The 27,839-nt window shown below is 43.0% G+C and overlaps 1 protein-coding gene across 2 annotated transcripts in view; it reads right to left on the bottom strand.

Annotated features, from left to right (window-relative positions):
* Positions 1-345: 345 nt before the first annotated feature.
* ST6GALNAC5 (ST6 N-acetylgalactosaminide alpha-2,6-sialyltransferase 5) overlaps positions 346-27,839 on the bottom strand; it is a 212,752-nt gene continuing 185,258 nt past the window's right edge. The window contains exons 4-5 of one of the 2 annotated variants that reach the window (XM_075540119.1): positions 18,512-18,619; positions 346-955 (exon numbers count right to left, since the gene is read on the bottom strand). In XM_075540119.1, the coding sequence (XP_075396234.1) occupies positions 724-955; positions 18,512-18,619 (340 nt within the window). In that variant the 3' untranslated portion in view covers positions 346-723. Of the gene's footprint in view, positions 956-18,511; positions 18,620-27,839 lie in introns of those variants that run through there. The other variant, XM_075540120.1, reaches the window with a different exon arrangement.

Raw genomic sequence — 27,839 nt, 5'->3', positions numbered from 1 at the left:
AGAAAGTGAAGTGACTGACATCAATTGTCACGAAGTTAAAAAAAAACAACCCAGCTATATTTCAGTTTCTCTTGTTGGCATTAAAAAATAATAACTTTTTTCTTTTCAATTTTGTCATTTTGAAAGCACTTCTTCACATTGGAAAGCATCCTATCTGTTCTTGCTGTGAAAGAGAAAATCCTGAAATCAATGGGGTTCAAAAATGCGGCACAACACTTGCAAACAAAATGCCGATGACATGCTTCAGCAAACATTATGCACACAGCGAGTCATCACCCCAATGCCAGGCCTTCCCCACCATCATTCGGGATTAAAGGATTAGAAAGCATATATTACCACGTAATCATAATCTATAAAAATACTGGCCTACAGTGCACTACAAAACTTTCAATAAATAAAATATTGAACATTTGCTTTATGAAAGTCAGTGGAGATGTGCTCTTCAGAAACCATGTCCAGACTTTTTAGGCAGCTTTTGAGAAATAACACATACAGACTCCAACAGATGACAAAGACTATAGATCAGTTTAGGACACACCTTATTAGAAAAAAAAAAGTCATTTGAAGTGGTATTTCTATAAAGGAATGCAACTAAGATGGTTGAGTTGCTCATGTTTCTGTCGAAGGCAATATTTAAAGAGATCTCCAATGTTTATAGCGTTGGCAGCACCAATGCCCCTGGTGGTTGAGACACTGGGCGCTTGAGACTGGCTTGTTCATTCCTCAGAACACAGGTTTAGGCTCAGGATGATTTAGAGCTAGTGATTCTGGTTTCCAATCAGGCTGGAAAAAGTGAATATTGAATGTCCGTGCCCAGTTCTTAAAGACTCGCTTCTCTGTGATAAAGCGGTGATGACTGCCCTTCCGTCCACGTTCATGTGAAAGGTACATGGTACACTCATCTGGTCCCAGAGGTTCATAATAATGATAAGGTACTGACGGGTGATTAGGATCCCTGTGGGTGAAAAAAAAGAGATAAGTGATCCAACAAAACCGAACCACCCTAAATCCCTTGGACTGATTAAAACAAGGTGTTATCTTTAATAAGCTGATAAGCACAGATCATCTTTTCTAGTTAAATGAATGTCAGCAAATAGTTTTTCCAATATTTAAACAATAGACAAGTGGGGAGATTTTGCGTTGGCTAAATAAATGGAGTGACCATCGTTATCAGATAAGGAGATTAGCAGTGTGCTATAGGTTTCAGATTTGACACTATATTTCATTTAGACCCAACTCAGTTCTCGTTTCCAAAAGAAACTCCATTTACCAGAAGCAGCTACAGAGTTGTTTATGAAACAATACATAGATCTCATTTATGCCCATCCCACAACCCCCTACAAGACATCTGAAGACTTTCTCATATACTGAAAGCATGTTCTGCAAGTTGATCCTCGATCAGTGTCCTCTCCGGGATCTTCTATCCCACCTGACCTTGTCTACTGTGCCATGGCCCTTTCTGGTCATTAACTCTGCCAGCCTAAGTCTTGTTGTGAGGCATTTGCACTTTAGAGTAGGCACCTGCCTGGGGCATTCTGCCAAGCGGTAAATGCTCATGGCTCACCTGTTGGACATCAACTAAGTCGTCCTCTCTCCTAACTGGCTTTGTCTGATGACGACCTGTCTGGCTCCATCGTACTCTGACTGCTCATCGTGGCACCGATCACTGAAATCGCTGCTGCTGTTTGTTGACTGTCCCCCGCACTATCACTGTGTCTTGGTCTTAGAATAATGCTTGGGAGTTGCTCAAGAAAATTAAAAAAATGTTCTATTGTTGAAATTTTCTGGCATTAGCAAGTTAATCGCAGGCCTGAAGTCCCCTCAAATATGGAAAGCTGATGATCATACTTTGACCTCGTGGGAGAAAAAGGAAGCCATGAAACATATGTCATGGGTTTTCTCTAATTTGTAAATAAATTGGAATCCTCAGTCCTTACGGTGTTGCCTGGCAGCCGAAAGAATTTCCAGCTCTTTATTCCTATATCATCTACAACTGAAAAAACACTTGCTCATTTCTTTAAGGTAGTGCACAGAAGATTAAGATGTAAGAGTGGGTACAGGCTCTCACTGTTGACTTACTAAAAGATTTAAGCTGGGAGGGCTTTGGTTTCAGGGACTGGTCTCTCTTCCAAGCTGGTCTATCCACCTATCTGTGTTTTGAAATCTGGGTGATATGACTGATCAAGATTTCCATAGTCAAGCTTCTTTGCCTTGAGCTACGCTCAGCATTTGACCTTGTCGCTAAGACAAGAGAAATGGCCCAGGCTGCTACCTTCTTGCTAATCACTTGTCTCCACTCAAGTACAGAAACCTGGTTTCTGAAGGATGCTCATCTTGCAGGAGATCTATTTGTTTTCTTATGAGGTGATCGATAAACAAATGACTTTCAGAGTGGCAACTTTCCGGGAGGGCAGGGATTGAAGTCTTTTATCAAGGGCGTTGGGGTTGTGGCTCTGACAACAAGACCCCTTCCAGGTGCTTTCCTTTGGATTCGCGTTCTTCCAGGAAGAGACGTTTATTTTTGGCAGGCATCATTTAAACATTCAAAACCCTGGCTTCGCTGTGGTGCTGAATTAACACTTTGCATTACTACTATGCCTGTCTGGAAATTATCCCATTTCTACAGGAAAGCAGTGGATCCTATTTTATCCCGTTTATGTATTATAAATTTCACCTACTTGCTTATTCTAGAAATTAGAATCCCCTTTAAATTGTGGTAGCAGGAGTTATTAATATAGGAAATACATGCTAGGAAAAATGCAGGTGGGAATCAGCCACTCTGAAGAGAGAAAGCAATTCAAAGGTATAAGACAAACCTCTCCAGATTCATGCGACATAATCTTGAACATGATGCCAAACTCATGATGTCATGGGTTAAGCTTTCACTCCATCACGAATCAGGTTATGATTCTGATTCATCCAAGTTTGGGGTACGTTATTGGCATCAATCTGACAAGAGAAACAATTAGGCTTCTAAAAATATCCTGAAATTGATTTGGCACCCAGGAATAGAAGTCATTGGAAGCCAGTTAAAAGATGCTATAGGATCAAATTCCTTATTCCGGAAGACCATGTCTTTGAGTGAAACCCCATCTGGCTCAACATCGATCACCTAAACGGAGAGTTAAATTGACATATTTCATCATTATGACTTCAAAGGTGTCAAAATAAGTCATTTTTGTAAATGAGGGTTCTTTCCACACTTCAAACATCGGTCCGGCCAGCAGAAGAGTGCTGTGTCGGTCCTGGTGAGCCTGCGGGTCATCTCACCTGGGGGAGCCAGCCTTCAGCAGAATCCACCGTAGCAATTCGAAACCCTTTCTAGTTTAAAGTTCTCATCCCATTTAAATGTTGCCAGTCTCGGCTCTCCTAAAGGAGGCCGTAGCATTTTCTTCCATCATCTGACACCCAAACAGGTGCCAACATACATCGGCAGAATGGCCACAGGAGGCTGTTGTAACTTCCAGTAGTCTGGGTCCTGTTTGCGGTCAGCTGAAGCTGAGGGAATGGAGGTGGGGTCGCTGCAGCAGACTGTCATCAAAGGTCAGTAAAGGCGTTATGTAGCTAGAGGCAGACTACGGGTTGTCCCTCTACATGCGTACGGCTGGAGGGCATGCTTCCATTGAAGCTCCCGGCCAGGTAGGGGTGGTCCACCTAGGGGAGCGGTACACATGGATTGGCCCTGCTGGACCAGGTGAATTTGATTCAGCCCATAGGGTCGACAAGCATCTGAAGCCCAGGCTTTCCAACGGGGCGCTGAAAAACCAGAGCTTTCCTCTCTCACGGGCTCTCTCCCAGCAGCTGCCACACAGTCCAGCGTGGCCGTGTGCGGTCTCCCCCATGGAACTGCTTCTAACCTTGACCGAACTCACTTGGAGCACAAGCCAGGCTTTGGCATGGATTCTTTCTCCCCCAGGGAAACCTAACCAAGGCACAAAATCTAGAGAGTGATAAGAAGAAATATTTTTATTTTTCAAAGAAAGCAGGTAGGGAGGGTGAAAAAGCTTAGCATTTAGATCTTTAAATGTATTCCACTGCAAAATGTCCACCCCTAGAGATTCTGGTATAATAGCACTGTCTTGTAAGATTAGACTGCTGACCTCGAGGTCTGAGGTTCAAGCCCAGCAGCTGCTCCCCAGGAGAAAGATAAGGATGTGCACTCCTGTAAGTAGTTCAAACGCTTGGAGATCACATGGAGGCTTGGTCTGAGTCTGAATCGATTGCTTGGCAGTGGGTGGGTTTGTGAATCAGAGTAGATGAGGACAATACTGAATTATAGAATCTATAAACTAAATACCCACGACTCTATAGTGTTTTAAATAAATGACTAAATGAATAAATTAATGGGAAAGAAAAGACAGTATTTCCCCACAGAAAATTACAATTAATAAATGTGGGATGAATGAGCCCCCAAAAAACAACCACCATTGAAATCATGCAGTTTGTTTTTGTAGGTGGGGTTTACCTATCTAGCCTGAATTCAATGGAAATTGGTGGGGGGCTGGGGGGAAGATGAGGTGAAACGGGTTATTTAAATTTCTCACTTTATCTCCTCGAAGATATTTTCTCAGGTCAAAGGGAAAACGGTAACTTCACAATAAGGAGACCAGATTGAAGGCCGGCCAGTAACAGGACACCTTGATGTCATGTGGTCTGTGCTAGAAGCAGTGAGAGGGGAACCGCCTTTCCATACATCTGTCTACACAATACATCACCTTCCCACGCCTCCTGTGGAGACATCAGACAAATACACAGGGAGCGCGCCTATAAAATCGGTAACCAGAAAGAGGGGCATGGCAACACTGAGTACAATGTGGAAGGCTGGCATGGGTCCTGGAGCAGGCAAAGGACATCAGTGGAGAACCCAGAGCAAAGTGGAAGTAGGCCTACCGCCTACTTACCTTGTAAAGATGCTAATTTCTTCTTCTTTTTATTTTATTGATACATTAGCAATGGAAATAAATTTTGGGAAGCAGGCAGAGCATGCAATGTCATGGGGATTTTTGAGTTAAGGAGGTACCCATTGGCAGCTGAAAATGGCATGTTCTGTACAGAAGGCAAGAACCACCCCCACCAGCTGGTACATGGCAAATCATTGATAGCATGGGCCATGTGGGATTGACACACCAATGAGAAGTTTTCAAACAAAGATGGACCTTTGACTAGTTCTGCCCTCAGCCAGAGAATATGGAAAAGATATCAGAAAATTCCTACAATCTCTACATAGGTTTACAAGGTGAAGCCTATGAAACTAAGACAACACACAAGCATGTTGCAATTTGCTCCTGGGAGAACGTCCCCGTTTTGTGATGTTTGCACACATTCTTTCTGCTGTTGGATAGCTTCCTTTCTTGGGAGAGTTTTTTTTTTTCTTCAGTATTGGCTTGTCAAAATTCTCCACTTCGGACAAGTCTGGCTTATCCCTCAGCTTGCCTGAAGGTTTGAAGATCCGCTGAAGGATAAAGCCTGGGTAGGCCCAGGTGTTCACTCAGGGCCAGCTTAGTCAGGATGCCAATTTCTTAGTGCTGATCATGGGACTCTCCTTAAGCAACATGTTGGCATTTAGGGCAGCTGGGTCAAAAGTATTTGGGAAAACTCGACTGGAAAACTCGACTTCTCTGGAAGCCTACAAGTGTTGGGGGAGGTGAGATGCTCACAGGCATCTTCCCTGGAGGCAGTCCCTGCCAGACTGCTGTCTTCCCACACCACAGGGGTGGGCCTGCTTCCTGCTGCTGCAGACAATGGATTATTAATGGTCTCCATTACAATGGATTACAATGGTCTCTATCAGTTGAGCCAGGGAACAGGCCAAATTGATCTGTGGCATCCAAGGTTAGGCTGCCCTCCTGTACCTAGGATCCGCCCATCTTGTCAAATGTATACCCCAATCCCTCCTCGTCTTATTACGTATATTTCCCTAGACCACCCCCTCATTACTGTATTACTTATAGCACAACTCCTTCCTGTGACATATGTCCTCACCTGTAATTAAGGGGCTTTCATGTCCCCAGAGAAGATAAAAAGCCTGGGTGTGGGCTAGCATTAAAATCTCTCTCTCCCTCCACGTGGACCACCAAGCAGGGCTGAGGTGAGCCTTCTACCATGAATTGTGTCTGACTCCATTTATTTCAATACTCCTATCTCTCATGCTCTCTATAACTTTACTATGATCTTTACTTATTATCGCTGTACAATTGCGCCTACTGGACCCGTAATGATGTGTTAGGGGTTGGCTTCCCCTGACATACAAGTATTTTAAAAGAACAAAACCAATTAAAAAATCATTTTAAGAAGTGCTTTAAATGCAAAGCAAAACCACTGCCATTGGATTGATGCCATCTTCTGTGACAGCAAAGAACTGTATCGGGGGGTTTCGGGAGCTGTCTAAATCTCTATGGGAGCAGAAAGCCCCGTCTCTCTACGTGGAACAACGTGTAGTTAGCTGCCCAGCTTGTAAACCACTGTGCCATCAAAATTCTTTAAAAGGTTCCTTTGGGGATTCTAGTATGCAGGTAGGTGCAGGTTTGAAGCCGCTAAGTACCTGTAAAATACATACTTCGTTGTGCTAACTCTAATGCCCATCGCCCTCTAGGGTAAGAACTGCTCGTCTCTGCTGGAGGTGAGCCACTAGCATCTCAGTAGCAAGAGCAGCAGTGCCTCGCTTTAGACCCCCGCCTCACTCAGCACACTGCTAGACCCCACCCTCCCAGCCCAGAACGCAGCACGAGGACTCCACCCATACAAACTTGTTTAATCTTTGTAATACTCCTGCAAGAGAGACTCTACATGACCCACACTTTCCAGATAAAAGTCCGCATATAGAGAAATTAAAGGTATGTAGGGACCAAGATTTGGACAAAAGCTGATTAACTTCAGAGACTGCCTCTATTCTTTAAGAATGAGGCCTCACCAGGTTGATCTGTCTACTAATGGGACTTGGAATAGTAGCAGGTGTGTCAGAGCAGGTTTGTCCTGCTACCTTTTGCCAAAGACTTCACCATTGGGGTGTCCAGTGCATGCTTGCTCTATGTGACTGGTTAGGGTGTCAGCCAATGCCTCATGTCTAGTAATGTTCATGGCAACAGAGGTTTGTAATATTTCATTTCAGAAACTTCTAGAGCCCTCAAGTTGTGGCAACCTCATGAACCGTGGAAGGAAATGCTGCCCAGGCCTGTGCCATGCCCACAATCAATTATAGATTAGATGATCATGAGCTTGAATGAGTTTTGGAAGTAAATCGACAGGCCCCTCTACCTAGTTCATCACTGTCTGAAGAATTCACTGAAACCTGTGTGGCATCATAGCAACAACCAAGCATTCACGCGAGGACAGGTGGTGGCTGGGCAGGTTGTGCACTGGCCAGGAACCACATCCAGTTCCCCCACTGGAAGGTGGTGATTTTACCTCCTTATGACTGTGTCTCCTCAGTCCCACGCTCTGAGGCTCTCGAAGACCCTTACTCTGTAGCTTCAACATCTTGCCCCTGGAGTTTGTTTAGATCAGTGGTTCTCAACCTTCTTAATGCCGCGACCCTTTAATACAGTTCCTCGTGTTGTGGTAACCCTCCAACCATAAAATTCATTTTGTTGCTACTTCATAACTGTAATTTTGCTATGAATTGGGCAACCCCTGTGAAAGGGTTGCTCGACCCTTAAGGGGATCGTGACCCACAGGTTGAGAACTGCTGGTTTAGAAGGAAAGTGACTAAACAAAATGGAATAGCACTCATGCTATCTAGACGTGCCCATTACTCATGGGCAAAGAGTCCAAAGGAACTGTCTAAACTCCTCCTCCCCTCTTGTCACTGACTCTGGACACTTTAGGGGGTGTCCTCATGTCCCGGAATGGATCAATAGTACCCACAGGGACAAACAGCAGGGCATACACTCCACAAGTCATCAGGGACTGCTGGAGTGTGACTTCTCGCCAGGTTAGAGCAAAGCTGGAAGAAATAAGAAACTTCTAGGGCAAACATACAAGGTAGTTCAAGTGCCCTTCATAAAACAGAAAGCACATGGGTAGCATTAGCGTTCCCTATCAGTCCTCTGTAAGCCGCTGTGGACTATTGCCAAATAGGAGATTTCCCCGATATGCTGGCAGCTTGATTAATGCTCACTTGCTAATAATTCTAGCAGAATCAACTCTCGGATATTCATGATACCTTTGAGATGTCCTTCACATTAGGGATGAGATATTAATTTAGTTCCATGACAATGATCACTCTAAGTCATTACGCTGCTAATTAATACCCAAGAAATGATGGGTAACAGAGAGTTGTAAACTTGCTAATGTGCTAAGTATGACCGGAAATAAGATTATTAGGTAGAATTTAAATGCTTGGCCCATTATTATTGCAAATAATTTACAATGGAAAATGAGATTAAAAATACTTACCATAACTTAGTTTGGTAAGCAACGATAACAGACCTTTGCACTGCAATTTATAGTCCATCAGAGAGAATAGGTTTTGGTTCTTATATGGATATGGCATGATTTAAGGGCCAACTGTCTAGATTAATATATTTTGATGCTGTCTTTGGTGTGACATGGCATTAATTTTCTCCAGCTTTCTGAACACTGATGAGGCTTGGAGTCTGATTATAGAAGCAGAGGAGGTGGCTGATGCCCAAGTCTTCCTTCCAGGATACAATGCTGGCTGACTGTGAAATGTGTATCCTCTTCCAGGGTGCGCACTGTTGACGCTTGGCACTTTTCAAATCCTGATTTTTTTCTCCTTTAATTATATGCTTCATGACTTGGCATTTTTGGTTTCAAGATAAGTTCAGAGTCAGTCTCTTAAAACACCCCCAAAGAAAGGAAGGCTTTTCAGTTATTCATTGACTCGAACTTAGAGAATTTCAAAATGTCTATGGGAAAATGGAATGAAAAGATAATGGACTTTGTCCATGAACTTTTGAAGCCACCTCATATATATTTGTTATGGTTTAAATTGTGTCCTTCAAAGGGAATGCCCTAACCTTAGAATCTGTGACTATGACCTTGTCTGGACCTTTGAAGATGTAATTAGGTGACATGAGGTCATATGATAACACAGGTCCTACACCCATCTGAGTGATGTCCTTACAAAAGAGGAGAAGAAACAGACAGGGAAGACAGCCCTGTGAAGTGGCATCTGTCAATCAAGGAATGCCAGGGACTACCCGGGGTTATGAGAAGCTGGAAGAGACAAAGAAGGAAAGTCCCTGAGAGGAGAGCGAGAGCATGATCTTGTAACACACTAAATCCAGACTCCTACGCTCTAGAACTGTAAGATATTAGTTTTCTACTTTTTAAAAAAATGTTTTATTAGGGGCTCATACAACTCTTATCACAATCCATACATATACATACATCAATTGTATAAAGCACATCTGTACATTCTTTTTTTTTTTTTAATTTTAACAATTTATTGGGGCTCATACAATTCTTTTCACAGTTCATATATATACATACATCAATTGTATAAAGCACATCTGTACATTCTTTTCCCTAATCATTTTCTTTTTTCTTTCCTTTTCTTTTTTTACATTTTATTAGGGACTCATACAAGTCTTATCACAATCCATACATATACATACATCAATTGTATAAAGTACATCCATACATTCCCTGCCCCAATCATTCTCAAAGCATTTGCTCTCCACTTAAGCCCTTTGCATCAGGTCCTTTTTTTCCCCCTCCCTCCCCATCCCCCCCTCCCTCATATGCCCTTGGTAATTTATACATAGTTATTTTGTCATATCTTGCCCTATCCGGAGTCTCCCTTCCCCCCCTTCTCTGCCGTCCCTCTCCCAGTGAGGAGGTCACATATGGATCCTTGGAATCAGTTCCCCCTTTCCAACCCACTCACCCTACACTCTCCCAGCATCGCCCCTCACACCCTTGGTCCTGAAGGTATCATCCACCCTAGATTCCCTGTGCCTCTAGCCCTCATATGTACCAGTGTACAGCCTCTGCCCTATCCAGCCCTGCAAGGTAGAATTCGGATCATGGTAGTTGGGAGGAGGAAGCATCCAGGATCTGGGGGAAAGCTGTGTTCTTCATCAGTACTACCTCGCACCCTGACTGACCCATCTCCTCTCCTAAACCCCTCTATGAGGGGATCTCCAGTGGCCGACACTTGGGCCTTGGGTCTCCACTCTGCACTTCCCCCTTCATTCAATATGGTATATATATATATACACATACATATATTCTTTTTTGTGTGTGCATGATTCCTTATACCTGGTCCCTTGGGCACCTCGTGATCGCACTGGCTGGTGTGCTTCTTCCAGGTGGGCTTTTTTGCTTCTGAGCTAGATGGCTGCTTGTTCATGTTCAAGCCTTTAGGACCCCAGACACTATCTCTTTTGATAGCCGGGCACCATCAGCTTTCTTCGCCACATTTGCTTATGCACCCATTTGTCTTCAGCGATCCTATCATGGAGGTGTGCAGCCAATGATATGATGATTTTTTGTTCTTTGATGCCTGATAACTGATCCCTTTGGGACACTCGATCACCCAGGCTGGTGTGTTCTTCCATGTGGGCTTTGTTGCTTCTGAGCTAGATGGCCGCTTATTTATCTTCAAGCCTTTAAGTCCCCAGTCACTATCTCTTTTGATAGCCGGGCACCATTAGCTTTCTTCACCACATTTACTTGTTCACCCACTTTGGCTTCAGCAGTTGTGTCGGGAGAGTGAGCATCATAGAGTGCCAATTTAATAAATGAAAGTATTCATGCATTGAGGGAGTGCTTGAGTAGAGGCCCAAGGTCCTTCAGCCACCTTAATATTAAACCTATAAATGTAGACACTTAGATCTATTTCCCCATCCTCATATATATGTTTGCATGTACATGGATGACATTGATTCTGCAGCTCCAGGAGATGGACATATCTGATCAGAGCACACAGAGCAGATGAAGGGGCAGGAGGAGACAGTGGAACACAGCCTGGCCCACCAGGCCGTGAGGATGATGTTCCTGAGTAGAGCAGCCAGTCCACAGAGAGAACAACATGGCTGGCCCTACTATGAGACATGATGCCCCTCAGTGACTAAGGGCGATACAGGGGACAGCACCGGAGACAAAGTGTGGGAATTGCACCTGACCTGATCCCACCACACCGAGGCAAATCACTGGGGGAGAGCAGCGGAACAGCAAGGGAATGGAGTGGCAAGGTCCCCAGGGAATGCTGAAAGTGGACTTTGGGGCCAGGGCGTGGTGCCCCAACAGACTGGACTGGAAAACGCTCCTAAGGGCCAGCAAACGATCCTTGAACGAACTACAAGCCTTTCTTTTGTGAAGTGTTTTGTTTTGTTCTTTGTCAGTGTTTTGTTCTTGTTTTTTTGTTGTCTGGTTGTATACTGTTGCTTTGTTTTCCTCTGTCTTGTTTTCGTGCATGTTAGTGTCTCCACAGGTCTGTCTGATTAGGACAGGCTGGATGAACTATCTGGAGGAAAAACAATGGGACAGACAGTTCCGGGTGGGGGGTGGGGGTGGGGAGGAGGGTAAGGAAGTGGTGTTAATAAACACAGGGACAAGGGAACAACATGGGACCCAAAATGGTAGTGAATGGGGGAGTGGCAGTCCTGATGGGGAATGATCAAGGGTAAGGTTGCGTAGAGAAGAGGGATAGCTGTAGCCCAGGTGGGGACGGAGCATGGTAGTGGGGCAGGAGGAAAGTCAAGGGAGATGGAGGAAGGAGATGGGAGTCAAGGGGCATTTATGGAGGTCTAGTTTTCTACTTTTATGAAACACCAGATGTGTAATATCTTGTTATGAGAGCCAGAGGAAGCCAATACTGTACTGAAAACATACCATGTGCCACTGACAATGACAAGCGTTAACATGCAGATACTAAAGGTACAAATGCAGTAGGGGCACAGACAGATTCTGACATGGACAGGAGGTCAGGACCAGCTTCAAGGAGGAGAGGTTGCTTCATCAGAAGCAGTTGAGTGCGGAGTTAAGACCTCTAGCTCTAGAGCCCTAGAGTCCTGGCTTCAAGTCCTAACTCTGCTGCTTATCTGGTCTGTGACCAAGGCAGGTTGTATGTAAATTGATTATGGGAAAACTTGTTTGTCTCATGAGATATTGAAGTAGATATTAAGGCCTGGGGTTTGTGGGGAGTAGAGAATTATTAATGAATAAGTACGGGGCTGATATTTGGGACATGTAAAGGCTTTATAAAGAAATAGAATAGTGGTGATAATTGCAGATCCTTGTGGGCATAAGTAAATGTCATTGAAATGTACACTTAAAAATAGTTAAGGTGGTAAATATTTGTTATATACTATACCACAATAGAGAGTTTTAAAATCCAGGCAATTAAATTTAGCATTAAAAATTGAAGTAGCTACATTAAGTCTCATGGAAAAATCTGCTTATGAGGGGGCTTCAAAAATTTGTGGAAAACACATTACCATTTCATTCAATTTTTTGAGGTTCCCTTGTATTTATAACAAGACTGTCTTCTTTATTGAAAATTTGATTATCATTGACCTTTAGCCTCTAGAACTAACAGCAGGGATAGTTAAGAAATAGCAGCAAGCAACTGGGCAATTTCATACATTTTCATCCTGCAGTGAGGTAATAAAGAGGTAAGTCTCATCACTTCTGCTGGAACTGATCCAACTGATGTAGTCCATTCTGGACAAGAAGAAAATCAATCAAAGGAGCTGAAGTCATGTTTATATAAAGTCCTACTGGAAGAGAATTATCTCCTGTTTTTCACGCAATTTCTCCTGTATTTTGCAACTGATTTCTTTCCATTTTGTTTCATTATTCCTCAATAAACAACCTCATGAAATCACTTTAAGAATCCATATAAGCAGAGAAGAGGCTAGAATGGTGTGTAGAAGGCAGATCCTGAAGGAAGAGTTCCGAAGTGTGGACTTGGTTCTCAAAGCTCTAGAGATCCACTGAAGGTGCTAAGGGACAAGATTAGACTTGTGGTTTTATCTGGTAGCACAGTGGTATTTGAAGAAGAGAGAAATCAGGAGACCCCCAAAGTATCAGATAAAAGATGGAAAGTTTACACGCTGGTCAAGTGACTTTTTGGTCAGTATTAGATTTTGCAGTAATGCGATGTCTCTCATCGATCAAGAGACCCCATTCAACACCTCAGGCATAGTCACCACCGGACTGTCAGTGGAGACTTGTGGGTTGTTATGAACAGCTTTCAATGCAGCTCCCAGGCCAGGACAGACTCGGCAGAAAGGCTTGGAGAGCTGCTTCCAACAACCAGTCACGAAACCCTATGGCTCACAACCACCAGTCGTCATTTGACTCTTCGGTGGTGGTGGTGGGGGGGGGGGGGGTCACTGCGAGTTAGGGACTGACTTGGTGGCAGCTAACAACAATTATGCCCTAAAATCAAAGTTACTTTTTAAAATAATGAACAGTTCATGCTCATTGTTTGTTGAATTGGCCCTAGTTGGGTAGCTTTTTATTCTAGTGTGAGACTAGGCACTTTAGAGAAACCATAGACTAGCTAGGTACACTGTGACAGTCCTATCTGCCACACACGAGAACCTGTGAAACCAATTCTCAATGATCAAGAGAAGTGGAATCCAACTTTCAGTTGTCACAGGAATATGCCTTTCCCATTTAAACAATGACGCTCCCACCTACCTCCAACTTAGTATGATTAATTGATATGTTTTAGGCACCACTTTAAAAGATGCTAACAGATCAGCAAGTCCTTTTAACTGAAAACTTGTATGTGCTTTACATGTACTGTGACCACACCCAGCATTCCTTTTCTATTAGCTCATGGGATCATCATACAGACTCCTGCACAGCTTCAGTGGATCCAACCACTTTTTCAAAGTCACAGCTTCTCAGCAGTAGAAATGGGGGTTTGGGCTTAAATTCCAAGGTCCTAGCAGGGAGGAGGGCACAGGATCATGGACTCACGTATGTTTAAGTGAGTACCCACTCGATGCCACGGCAGGAACTATAGACTGTTCTATATGCACTAAGACCCAACGATGACTCGAACAACCCAGCCCCCACTCTCAGTGTGCTTACATTCCAATGGACTAAGCCAGTTCACAAAACCTTCCCGTATCCTTTAGCTCTGGTGATCGCTGAGGTCCTTAAGTCCTAGAAGTTGAAACACATGGACCACGCTTTTGGCATTTAATAGATTTGGATCCTTAGGGGGAGTTGGCAAAAGGATTCAGCTTCTTTCAAATAAAGCGGAGCTAAAGAATGGTTAATCTAGCAGCAGGACTGGCTGATGAATGGTTTTCTTATTCTCCGGTGGAAGAGCTGTTCGTGCGAGTGCTTAACGCTGAGATGAGGGATGCAAAAGCCACTTGGTGCGTGATTCTGCTGTGCTCACGCCACTTACTGTGCTTCAGGCTATCCCGAGTCCACACATGCTAAACGTTGTGTCCTATTCTTTGGATCTCTAATCATGTTCAACCCCATTTGGGGCCATTCTCAGGCTGTGGACAACCTTGATCATCTCTCCTGAGCACTGACTATGTGCTGGGCAGCCCATTACGCATTTTTGAATCCATTCTCTTACTTAATCTTCTCATGCCCACTTCATAAATGAAGACAACAAGAAGCTATGTCACTCGGAGCTGGCAGAGCTACATTCTAGACCTGCCTCTGCCTGTCCTAACCCAGGGTCTTAAGCACCATGCGAGGGGGCATGTGGGTGGCTCAAGCAATGTGTGCTAGAAATGAAGATGGCCGACATTTGGTAATCGGTCGTCATTGTTCCTGGTCTTCCCTTTCTCCCTTTAGGAGTTGCGCTGAGCTGGCACTCGGGAACATTCACCTTCCTGAGCAATTCAGAGTTCGTTTGAAGAGTTCTCGCCGAAAGTACCTTTGGGGAAATCCATCAATTTGTGGGGATGGTGTATTGGGATAGAAAGCCTGAGCTGGCTGCAACATTTAGTGCGTGGAAATAATCTTGATTTCCATGTGAGTATCTTTCCCTAAAGTGTTTCCCTCCTACTGTACATGAAGCCATGATGAACTAATTTAGAGTAAGAGAAATGACAGATTAACTTGCCTTCCATTTGTTTTCAATAATAAATGGAATATTTCCTTGAACACTCTAAGTCATTAACATTTCAATTTATTCATGCTTTTTCTCTCTGGCATCCTAATGGAAATATTACATAATTGTATCAGCCATAAAGTCATCAACTTTGACAGTCCTTTGCATACCTGCAAGCGCTGCTCCCACTGCCTTTGTTAGCCTGTTGGTTTGCAAAGACACGTTGCATTCGGTAGATCCTTTGCTATCGATGTATTCTTGCCCCTCAAAAATATTCATTGTGCAGTGTTTTAAATTCCATGCCATTGGCCAAATTAATGATACTATCATTTGAATTGCCTTATGCTCTTGGGGGATGACTTATAATGTTCTCCTTCATAAAACGGTGATAATGTCTCTAAAGTGAACCACAGACATGCATAAACCAGAGATGTATGAATGGACTTTGGGTTTGCACTTAATTCTAGTCTCAATCTGAAAAAAGATACAGCCCTGCTCGGTACATGCCCTCATGAAGAGAACACTGAAGATATAGTTGCTATGGCAAAGGGATGAAGAAACCAGATGGTGTCCAGCACATTACAAAGGCTTAGCACATTAGCCCATGTGGCCCAAGGATTGTAGTTAACAAAATCTGCAAGAGGGAATGGTATCAAAGCTTAAATTGTGAACACCTGCTTTACAGAGGGGTCTGGATGACAGTGGAAGCCCAAGGTTCATTTGCAGGGTCCCCACGTGGATTAAGGCCCCGGTGAATTCCCTCTGACCAGAGTTGAGGGGTGTGACTAGGCATGCTATCAAACAGAGAGACATATTGTCAAGTTGATTATGGCAGGCGTCATTCGGTTAAAATGTCATACCTTCTCATTTGATTTCCTTTTTGATCCATTTTAAAGTGTTTTCACTTTTTAATATTGCAAACTTCCTTTTGGAATGAGGCTTTTCTATGTTTATCGCTGAGTTATTTCTGTCATTGTTGATTTGATTGTTTGCTTGCTTCCTGCTTGAATTACATATGATTTTCTAGATATGAAGCTCAGGACAGGTAGATCTATGTAGACAGTTACTGGATAAATAATTAACTGGGGGATTGTGCGGGCCAGATGGGAGCTAATGACAATGAGCATAAGAAGGAAATGTTCTAAAATTGATTGTGATAATGAGTGCCCAAATCCTCTTAATATAATCAAGCTATTAAATTGTATCGTATGTGGAATATATCCTCAGAAAATATAATTTTTTTTTTTTGTAAATCCTAACAGCTATCCCCAGTGGTTCACCAGGTGGGCAGCTAAGTAGGTCAGCAGTAGGCCACCACCACTCTTAGGGATAAAGATGGGGCTTTCAGTTCCTATAAAGTTTCACAGCCATGGAAACCTCCCTGGGCAGTTCTGCTTCGTCTGTAGTGTCTCTGTGAGTCAGAATCGACTCAATGGCAAAGAGTTTGGTTTGGGTTTGGAGGCTTCTGATTATAATCTCATTTGGCCATGGGTTATCTTCATTATGTTAATGAGACCAGATTGGTGTAGGATCTATTTTAAGTCCATCTTTTTTGGTATATAAAAGATTAAACTCAAACTAGAAGCAGAGATGGGGAAAGAGATGACAAACCACATGAAGATCTCCCAGGATCAGAAGTCTAGCAGAGACAAAAGCCAACAGCAAGAAAGCCAGCCCTCAGAACCATAACCTTGAATGCACTCGTAGGGCAGGGGTTCGCAAACCTTCGAGACAAAGGACAATCTTGTCTCTCACAACAATTGAAAAATTATTTGAGAGCCATAACTGTATTTTACAAATGAAATCACCATTATCTGAATGACAGCCTTTAAATTTTTCAATTGTACTTCAAAACCCATGTACGTACCACAGATAGCAAAGAACCGCAGACAGCTGTAGCCACTCAGAGCAGTTTGCTCCCCTCTCTTCTAGCCTCCTCAACTGCTAGAAAATAAGTTTCTGTTTGCTCAAATGATCCCCTTGTGGCATTTCTGTGACAGAAGCACTAGATACCTAAGAGAGTCTGATAGCAGAAGGCAGGACGCTGCTGTAACAAATACTTACAATGTGAGGTTGGTCTAGCCCTGGATAATTTTAAGGTGCCCAATAGGAAAACCTAAATTGTCTTGAAGAGATTGTTGGTAGAATTATGGGCGTCAAAGGCAATTCCAGCGACGGCTCAGAGGAAGTGGGATGGGCTATCTATAGAAAATCTTAATCATTTTCAAGAATGCACATGGCACAGCAGTATTGCTATGGATGTTGTGGTAAGTGTGGACAACATATATGATGCTTTAAAACATGGATTCCCAAACTCATTTGGCCTACCACCCCCTTTCCTGAAAATAAATAAAATAAAAAATTACTCAGTGCTCCCCCGGCAATTAAAAACTTATATAGCAATTGAAATCCTATAATGCACAATAGAGTGCAGTGTCTTCTGCAGCCGCATGACTTTAGACTGCGCTGCATTATGTCAGCCCTGGGAAGGAGTCGGCCTTCTCCACCCGCACTTTTCCTTTACTCCTTGGAGTGGCTTCTATCTCTGTGAATCAGGACGGAATCTCTTCTGTTGGGTTTGAATTTAAAGGACAGGAGGTGAGTGGCGCAATGGGGAGGTCATGCGCAAGTACTCCTTCTTCTTTGTGCGTCACCCCTCAAAATGGAGCTTTTATGAAGAGCCATGGTCCTCAAGAAGTTGTTCATCCATACGATGCAAAGGTGTGAGCAAGCGCAAATTTGAACAAAGTTGAAAATACCTTCGACTCTACTCATGGATGTCACCGTTTAGAGATCAGGGTTGAGGCAGAGTGCAGGTTACCAGGCCTTGGAGAAAACGAGTGTACCTTCTGAAAGTATTGGCATCATGACTTTAAATGACGGGCTTTTAAAAAGCGGATTCCACAAATCAGACCCCAAATCTTTCTCAGTACATCTGCCTGTAGCCACCAAATCCCAAGCGAGCGCAGGCCAGCAGGTAATTTAAGGTGGAAACTAGCATGTGTGCCTCGCCCCTGTTAAGTGACCTATCAAAGTAATGATGTCTGTACTCTCAGAAGCTCAAACTGAGGCGGCTCTTGTGGCAAGGGTAGGAGGATCAGAGGAATACTTTAATTTCAGAAAACGGGCCCATCATCAAGGGTATTTCCCTCTTTAATGCATTAAAAATCACCACATTCTTTTCAAATGAGAAGACTGATATTTTTTATGCTTTTAGTAATATCATTAATATTATGCCAATTATTCCATTACTTTTAGCTGATAAATATTCAGAGGATAAATGAAGCTCACAAGATGGATGAATTCTCCAGCAGTACAAACAAAAACTTTCAATATTTTATATCACATAATTAAATGCTGTTTGTTGTTTCTGAAGCTAGAACTTGAGACATGTTAATTAATTGCTTGAAGAAGACATTTAGACATGTTTTGTGGTTGATATTGAGAATCAAATATTTATAAACCCTGTGCAACACCACTGATGAATTCCACTTGTAGAATAAATCCTACCTGCAGAAGTCTGGGGGCACCATTCCATAAACATTGATCCTGTCACAGAGCTCCAGTGCAATTGTCATCGTGAACCAGCCGGTGCTGAGCCAAGTGTTGGAGATCTTCCTGGAAGGAACAACAATTAAGGCTGAAGGCTGGTAAAGCAATCGTCATACCTACTTCCATTTTCAATCCCTTCTGGAGCTAGTTTCAGTGTAATACTTCCCTTTCTCTGGTAAATCTCTAGAACTTTCACCCCCAAAGTATCTCACCAACACTGCTATCCCTGTCCCATACGTGATGTTGGTCCTCCACCACGGCTAATTTGTGTCACTAAGGAACGCTCAAGGGCCTTCTACTCCACCAAGATGATGGTCAACATTCAAACACATGCTTTTAGTACTCAATTCCTTATAAAATTGCAACGCCAGAATAGTTGAGCAAGTAGAAATAATAATTGTTCTCCAAGTAGGCTAGATAATATGGAATGTATTAAATATTAATCAACACATAGATGTCTATCTGCCCATTATCTATCTATCTTCTATTTATCTATGTATCTATCATTTATCTATCTGTCTATGTCAAGATGTTGTTGTTAATTTGCCTAATTAAAGGCAAGCTTTTGCAGTCTATTCATTTGGGAAGAAGCTGATGGTCAGAGAAAAAGGGTGAGGTGAATGCTATGTTTAACGGAGCATTTGTTTTATTTTACCTCAGCCCTTTCAGAGCCCTCAGAAGAGTTGTCCTTAGGAGATCAAAATTGACAACATTTTAAAGAACGAGGATGGGCACTGTGATATTCAGTTCATATATCTGTCTATGCGCACAACTGTATGGGTCTCCACCCATGTGCTAAGCGTGAAAACATGTCAAGATTTCACGTGACACTCCAAGAATGCCTCCTGTGGCTGCCCGTGCTCTGTGGCTGTGCATAGTCATTTCAGTTCTTTGGGGTTGCCTCTTTTACTTTCTTTTCAGTGCTATGGCATGCCTCGTTAGCCTGCTTCAGACACCGTGTCTCCAAGGTCAGACAGCCTGCCTTTGCCCGGCCAGAGCGCCATCCGTGCTGTGAATACCAGAGTGACAGGGAGGCTTTTCCACCTGCACGGAAGCACCCTTCCTTCGGGGCATGCACAGGGGGTGAACTGTCCCATTCTTTTCCGTTTGCGTAAAGGACCTCCCCCCATCTCCCCTCCCCCACACAAACCAACTAACCAACCAAGAATGGACGTTTTAAGGAGTCTTGTCTTGTCAGATGTGTGACAGGCATATACATTATTTGGTCATTTTTGAGTTCCGGCCTTCAACTTTCTTGTGCTGACTCCCTTTGCTCACTGGTTAATGGATCAGGATACGTGGAATGGGGCGGCGGTGGTGGTGGGGGAGCAGAATAGCAAAGGTAGCTGCTATTCAGTCGGAAGTAGAAAGCTGGATTGGACGCCTTGGTAGTGAAGTGGTTAGACCCTTGACATCTGACCCCAAAGGCCTGAGGTTTGACCCTCCCCAGCCTCTTGAATGCGCCAGCAGGCCTGTGGAGAAAGGGGTGTCTGCTTTCATAGAGCTCAGCCCGGGAAGCGCCGGGGAGCAGACCGGCTCAGTCCTCCAGCATCAGCTGGTGAGTCGGCCTGATTCCACAGCAATGTTTTAAGACTTTGGAACTCGCTTTATTGAGCTACGCTAGCATCTCGCAGGCGCAGGAGTTCCGTCATAGTGAGAAGGGTCGTGCGAGCCTCAGCACAGGCAACTTTGGAATGTTTCCTTTCTCCTTACGCCCAAGCAATGGGTTTTTAAAAAGTTGAGCATTACTGGTTTTTTTAATGCAGATTATTGTCAATTTCCTATCTATAAAGCAGGCATGGGCAGTCCTAGGCTATCTTAAGAAATAAATGAGAGAACACCAATGAAAAGCATCTAACCTAGGGCGTTGCTGGTAGATACGGCGAGGTCTCTTCTTTCATTTTTAGAGCTAATGACGTAAATAATTCAGTCATTTTTTTCAGTACTGTTTCAACTCCTAAAGGAATTTATATCATGCCAACACTCTGCTACAGGCTGAGGCAAATCCACAGAAAATAGCACCTGTGTCAGGCAGTGAAATCACACCCTGTCCAAACAGCTGACACCCATCTTTTAAATAACTTTACCATAATATCAGCTCAAAAATGCAAGTCAAGCTTGCTAATATTTCATTTAATACGTATGGCACTACATGAAAATTACAACTTCACCTTTCTTCCTTTCACTGATGAAAACTGGTCCATGACATACTCAAAGTCATCCCCCCCCCTCAGTCCTCTCCCAGAACCCAGTTTCTTCCCTTTCTAAATTCTGCCAAGCAAGATCTCACAGTCTGCCTTGCCTTTTTAATATATTTTATATTTGGATGTATTTAAAAGTACCAGTTTTAAGATGCTAAATGACCACTCATAGCTGGCTGTGCAAGCTTTGTTGGGTAATAGAAGCTGCTCAGTGCTACTGACCTTCAAGTGCAGTCCAGGGCAAGCCTGCACCTGCCCTTTGATATGCCTCTGGCTACAGGGGCCTTGTGTAGGCACTGAACTTATAGCCAAGGAATTGCAAAATCCAAGAGCCTCCAGTTTGCATAAGATCAAACCCGCTACCATCAAGTTCATTGGGACTCAAGGTTTCTGAGGCGCTCTGGTGGTCTGGTGGCTCCTTGCTGGGTTGCCAGCGGCGCCCCATGGGAGAAAGATGGGTTTCTAGCCTGTCATCAGTTATAGTCTCAGAGACTCAAGGGGGGGGGGGCGGCAATGCTACGCTCTGCATGTCAGCAGTGAGTTCGAGAGCGAGATAGGGTTTCTGAGGCCGCGCGTCAAGCCATTAGAGGAGCACCTGATAACCTCAGGGACAATTCCTCTTCTTACTCACTAGCACGGTGTCCTGGGGGAGGGAAGATGCAGGAGAGTGCAGCGCGGACTGAATGGGGAGGTCCACAGGGAGGAAGCACCTTCCCCACCAAAGGTCTATCTTCCCCACACAGCTCTGACGATGCATTGGCTAGTTATTCTAGACTTAATAACAACGAATGCAGGCCGTATGGAAAATACCATTCATAGCAGTGCTAAGGATTGCTTGCATCCTCTTAAAACATGTGCTGGCGTCCTAACCCTTACACCGCTGTGGTGCAGTGGCTAAACACTTTGCTGCTCACAGAGCTCACAGCTGGTCTGCAGGACCAGGATGCGAGGCCACTTCCCCAAAGACTACAGACTTGGAAACCCGGGCCAGTTCTACTCCACCCTCATCGAATCGCTATGAGTTGGAATTGAACTGGCAGGGAAGGGTTTCAGTTCTCGGTTTTACACCTGTGCATATAATCCTATTTGGGGAATATGGCTTTCTTCGTTATGCTAATGAGGTCATAACCAGTCGAGGGTCTGTCTTCACCCTAATGAGTGTTGAAATAGAAAAGAAGTCGATTAGACACAGAGAGAAGGAAGCACAAATCGGGAAGCGATAGATGCCATGTGGAAACTTCCTAGGTTCTAAGGCGCACTAGTGTTACAGAGGTTGAGACGAATATTTCTTCTGAGAGCTTTCCCCTAGAGCCAGTGTCCTCAGTGTACACGTTCAGCCTCCAGAGCTGTGAGAAAACCAGGTTCTGTTCCTTCGAACCACCCACTGCGCTTCCTCTGGTGGAGCAGCACCGAGAAAGGAGGAAAGAGAGAGAGGCTGTGGAGGCCATGAGGAGGTCGAGACTAACTGTGAGTGAAGCAAGGCTGCACTCTTGTGCTGTTAGTTTCTGGAAATGCTTTCCTTGCATGGTGCCCCTCCCCCCCCCACTGTATTTTGGCCTCGTTTGTGTGATGGATTAGACATCACAAGTCCCCGCCTCAACTACCCTAGAATGAGCTTCTACAGACCGAGGTTTGTGTGTAAGACTGAAGAAACTGAAGCAAAATCTTTAAACTGCCACTTAAAATTCTTAATACTTCCTAAATAATAGCCTTTGGGGATCATATGCTATGGAAATGCAGCTGCTTTGTGCTCTTTCTTAAAAGATTTCAACTCTTTTTCCAACAAAGGAATATCTACTGTTTTTACACTTAATCAGCTATAATGAAAGAATATGAAGAGCTGTCATGTGCTTATTAGGGAAAATTATCAGATATTCTTTTATGTGATGAAGTAACACACTGAGCTGATAATTCTATAGTGCACACTAAATTACAATTAAAGGCCTTTCTGCTCCACCAGAATCTCATTTATAATCTCTATGGAAATATTCTTCCTGCAGTTATTTCATTTATGCTTCCTTTATCTAATTACTATAATATTGGTTCTGAATCATATTTTCCTAATGTACCCTTATTCAATTATAAAGTTATTTTCAAGTACAGTTACTTTCTAATATCAAAGAATACCATTTGGCCATCGATGTCATTTGTCATGCCTCTTAAATGCAGATAGTTCCTGAGTCATTTTTCCCCCTCCTCTGTCACTTTTAACTTGGGTGACACTTCTATAAATCAAAACCCATTGAATTACACAGTTTCTTCAAAACAATAGCCTGGAATTCATGGGTTGATCAAGAGATCGGTAAAATTAGAGATTCTACTCTTGCCATACAGGAGCCCTGGTGGTGCAGAGGTTAAAGTAGTCCACTGACAACCACAAGGGAGGCACAGTTTGGTCCCACCAGCCACTCGGTGGGAGAAAGATGTGGCAGTCTGCCTCCATACAGATTTATAGCACTGGAGACCCTGTGAGGCAGGTCTACGCTCTCCTCCAAGGTCACTCTGAATTAGAACCAACTCACTGGCAGTAGGACACTTGGCGTTATCTTCAACACATATTACTATTTTCATGTGTTTCAGGAAATCCTACACAAGAAGTATTGTTGGACCTAGCTGGTTCACACTTTAATGTACAGAAATAGTTTCATTTTGGCTGCCTGTTTCTGATTAGGTTCTTTCAGATTGGAGGAGGCTGCAGGTTAAGAATGCTTGTTGCTGTTAGGTGCCGTCCTGAAGTTTTCAACTCGGTGACCCCCATGTGACAGCCTCATAGGGCTTTCTTGACTGTTATCTTTTTAAAATATAATTTTGTTTCATTGTTGTTGTTAAGAATAAACACAGCAAAATATACCAATGGACTTTGAGAACATCATAAAACAAAATGGAATTCAAAGATAGTGGAATCTTTCCCCCCAAATTTGAAGCCTCCTTGAACATGAATTGAACCATTTTCTACATGTACAATCCGGTGATACTGATTAGACTCTTCAAGTTGTGCGATGATTCTCATGTTCCTTCTGAGTTCTTCCTCCACCATCAACATAAATTCACAGCCCCTCTCTAATCTTTTGACTTACTACCATATTTTGATCCCATGTAGCTAACTCTTCAATGAGCATAATGCTCAAAGCAGATGCTTATTACTAGTTCAATTAATTTATTAGGCAATAGTTTCGAGTTACACCCAGTACCCGTGGCTTCAGAAAGTCTGTATTCCATGAAAAATTTTAATTATCTTCTGAATTTCCCCCTTTTGATTAGCCTTTTTCTGTCGGATCTTTGATCCAAGTGAGAAAGACTGGTAGCAGGGACCATCCAGTGTTTCTGGTATCATGGTCAAGGAGGCAGTTATTCATGAAGGTAACCTAGAACTTCACTAAACATTACACATCCTTCTCGTATCATGGAGTCTCCTTCTTCCTCTGTGGCAAGAGGCCAATAGCGACACAGTCTCATGCCTTGAAAGCGATTTACAAGTTTTGAAGACCCAGGTACCACACAATGAACTGGGAGGTAGAATGGAAACACCAAACACATTAGTAGGCCAATGAACTAGGATGGTCTACAAACTCATCCCCTTAAATATCCAAACAAGGAAACATATCTTTTGGCTATAATCTTTATTGAAGTTTATGGGTAAGTCTTTTTCCCCTGCAATGGGTAGGTAGGCTCAAGCAATCAGTTTAGAGACTAGTGAGTCAATCTTGTTTTTATCCCCCATTTGTCTGACAGTTTGTTGTATTGCGATGGCTTGTGTGTTACTGTGATGCTGAAAGCTATTTCACCAGTATTTCAAATACCAGCAGGTCATCCAAAGTGCACAGGTTTCAGTCGTGCTTCATACTAAGAACAGACTACAAAGAAGAAACTGGCTGTCCATTTTGAAGGAAGCCACTGAAAAATCTAGGCTTAACATGGAAACATTGTCATGTTCTGATGGTCTAATGAATATTAGTAGTATATTTTCAGAGATGGTGCCAGAAGATGAGCTCTTCAGGTCAGATGGTGTGTTAGTCTGGGTAGACTAGAGAAACAAATCCAGGGAGACTCACATGTGTATAAGAATGAGCTTTATATACAAGAGCAATTGAATATTGAGAAAAGATTCTAGCCCAGTCCAGATCAAGTCCATAAACCTGATATTAGCCCACATGTCGGATACCAATCTATAAAATCCTCTTCAGACTCACAAAACGCATGCAATGACACTGAATGCAGGATCATAGGCCATTGGGTGGGAAGACTTGTGGATCCAATGGCGTTGTAAGCATCTCATCGCTAGCAGGCGTTTCCACATGGCGTCTCAGGCTCCAGAGGTCTGGCTCCATCAGCCTCTCTCCGTGTGTATTCTCCACAGGGGTGCCTCACAGGGAGTAAGTAGAGAGAGTGTGTGTTTCCCGTCTCCAAGGAGGAAATACAGGAGTTGCCAAAAATCCACAGGAGAAGGCTATGCCTACACAAAGGCTTCATTGGCTATATCCTGATTGACAGGCCAGACTCAAGCCCTACCCTCTGAATCCTCAAATTGACACCAGATTCTGTAACTACCACAGATGGTTCTCAAAACATGAGTGAGGAAGAGCTACCTTCTTAAAGTCAAGTCAGCAATAATAACATGAGTGGAGTCCAGCCTGTGGGAGTAAGCCTCTGTGACCTTCATTTGCTCAAGGGCCCCACTCAAAAGGGGAAGAAACAGTTCCAAAAATCTACTAAAATTTTGCACAAAGTATGAAATCTAGCAAAATTGGAAATCTTCAAAATTGAAATGGAATGTACAAAGGCATTAGTGAGCTGATGGTATTGGCCACTTTGGATCAGAAAATCATATGGTTTACTACACTAAGAATGACACAATCAATAGGAAAGGCATTGCATTCACTGTCAGAAAGTACATTTCAAGGTCTATCTTGAAATACAGTGCTGGCCTTGATAAGATTATATCTATTCCCAGATCAATCAATACAGCTATTATTCAAATTTAAACACCAAACACTAGAGCTAGTGATGAAGAAATTGAAAAATTCTACCAACTCCTTCAGTCAAAAATTGATCAAACATGCAATCAAGATGCATTGATTATTATTGGCGATGGAATGCAAAAGTTGTAAACAAAGAGGAAGGAACAATAGTTGGAAAATATAGTCTAGGTGATAGAAATGAAGCTGGAGATTGCGTGATAGAATTTTGCAAGATCAATGACTTGTTCGCAGGAAACACCCTTTTTCTCCAGATGGAATACACAGAAATCAAATGGATAGCATGTATTGGAAGATATCACAAAGAAGCTCACGATTAGCTGCTATAACTCTGCCAGGGGCTGACTGTAGAACAGACCAGCAATTGCTCAAAGGTAAATTCAGTTTGAAGCTGAAAATATTAAAATATGTCCATGAGAGCCAAAATACACCTTTGAGTCTATCCCATCTGAATTCTGAGAACAACTTATGAACAGATTTCACACGTTGAACACTAATGACAGGAGATTGGATGAGCTGTGGAAGGACATCAGGAACTGCATTTACGAAGAAAGCAAAAGGTCTTTAAAAAGACAGGAAAGAAAGAAAACAAAGTGGATGTCAGAAGAGACTCTGAAACTTGCTTGCAATTGTAGAGTAGCTAAGGTAAACTGAAGAAATGATGAAGACAAAAGCTAACCAAAAGCTTTCAAAGAACAGCTTGAAAAGAGAAAGTAAAATATTGTGCAAAGACCTAGCGATAGAACACCAACAAAGAAGAGCACACCCAGCATACCTTAAACTGAAAGAACTCAAGAAAAATTCATCCCTGAATCGCAATTTTGAAAGATTGTGTGGGCAAAATATTGAATACTTCAGGAAGCATCAAGAGAAGGTGGAAGGAATACACAGAGTCACGGCACCAAAAAGAACTACTTGACATCCACCATCTCAGGAGGTAGCATATGATTAATAACTAATGGTACTGAAGGAGAAGTTCAAGCTGAACTTAAAAACATTAGCCAACAACAAAACTACAGGACTTGATAGAATACCAATTGAAATGTTTCGCCCTGCTGATAAAACACTGGGAGCATTTACTAGTCTATGCCAGGAAATTTGGAAAACAGCTACTAGGTCAACTGACTTGAAAAGGTCCACATTTATACCCATTCTAAAGAAAGGTGACCCCTCCCCCAAATGCTTAAATTATAAAATAATATCATTTATATCACATATAAGTAAAACTTTGTTGAAGATTGTCCAAAAACATTGTAGCAGTACTTTGACTGGGAGCTGTCAGAGGTTCAGGCTGGATTCAGAAAAGGTCTTGAAACAAAGGGTATCATTGCTGATGCCAGATGGATCTTGGCTGAAAGCAAAGAAACCAGTAAGATGTGTGGCTATAACAAACTGTCATTAGTCTTGAGAAGAATGGAGATTCTAAAACACCTGGTTGTGCTCATGAGAAATCTACATGGACTGAGAGGCAGTTGTGCGAACACAAGGGAATACTACATGGTTTACGATCAGAAAAGAAGTACATCAGGGTTGCATCTTCTCACCATACTCACCCAATCTGTATGCTGTGCAAATAAGCAGAGAAGCTAGACTATATGACTGACACGGAATGTGGCATCAGCATTGGATGAAGCTTTATTAACAATCTGAGATATAGAGATGACACAACTTTGCTTTGCTGAAAAAAAAGGAGGGTTTGAAGAACATTCATTGCATGATCAAGGCTTGCATATGGATTACAACTCAAGGTAAGGAAAACCCAAATCCTCACAACTGGACCAATAGATAATATCATGATAAATGGAGAAATGGTTGAAGTTGTCAAGGATTTTGTCTTGCTTGGATTCACAAATGCTCATGGAAGCAGCATTCAAGAGACCCAAAGACATATCAGGTAAATCTGTTGTACACCCCCTCTTTAGAGTGTTGAAGAACAAGGTTGTTCCATTGAGGACTAAGGTGCACCTGACTCAGGACGTGGCATTTTCAATGGCCTCATATGCATGTGAGAGTTGGACATTGAATATGGAAAACCAAAGAAGAAACAATGCTTTGAATTGTGGTAATGGTGAAGAATATTGAAAGTGTAATGGACTGCCAAAAGAATAA

This window comes from Tenrec ecaudatus, chromosome 1 (assembly GCF_050624435.1).
Source record: "Tenrec ecaudatus isolate mTenEca1 chromosome 1, mTenEca1.hap1, whole genome shotgun sequence".
NCBI classification, from domain to species: domain Eukaryota; kingdom Metazoa; phylum Chordata; class Mammalia; order Afrosoricida; family Tenrecidae; genus Tenrec; species Tenrec ecaudatus.
This window is presented reverse-complemented; position numbering and strand designations above follow the sequence as displayed.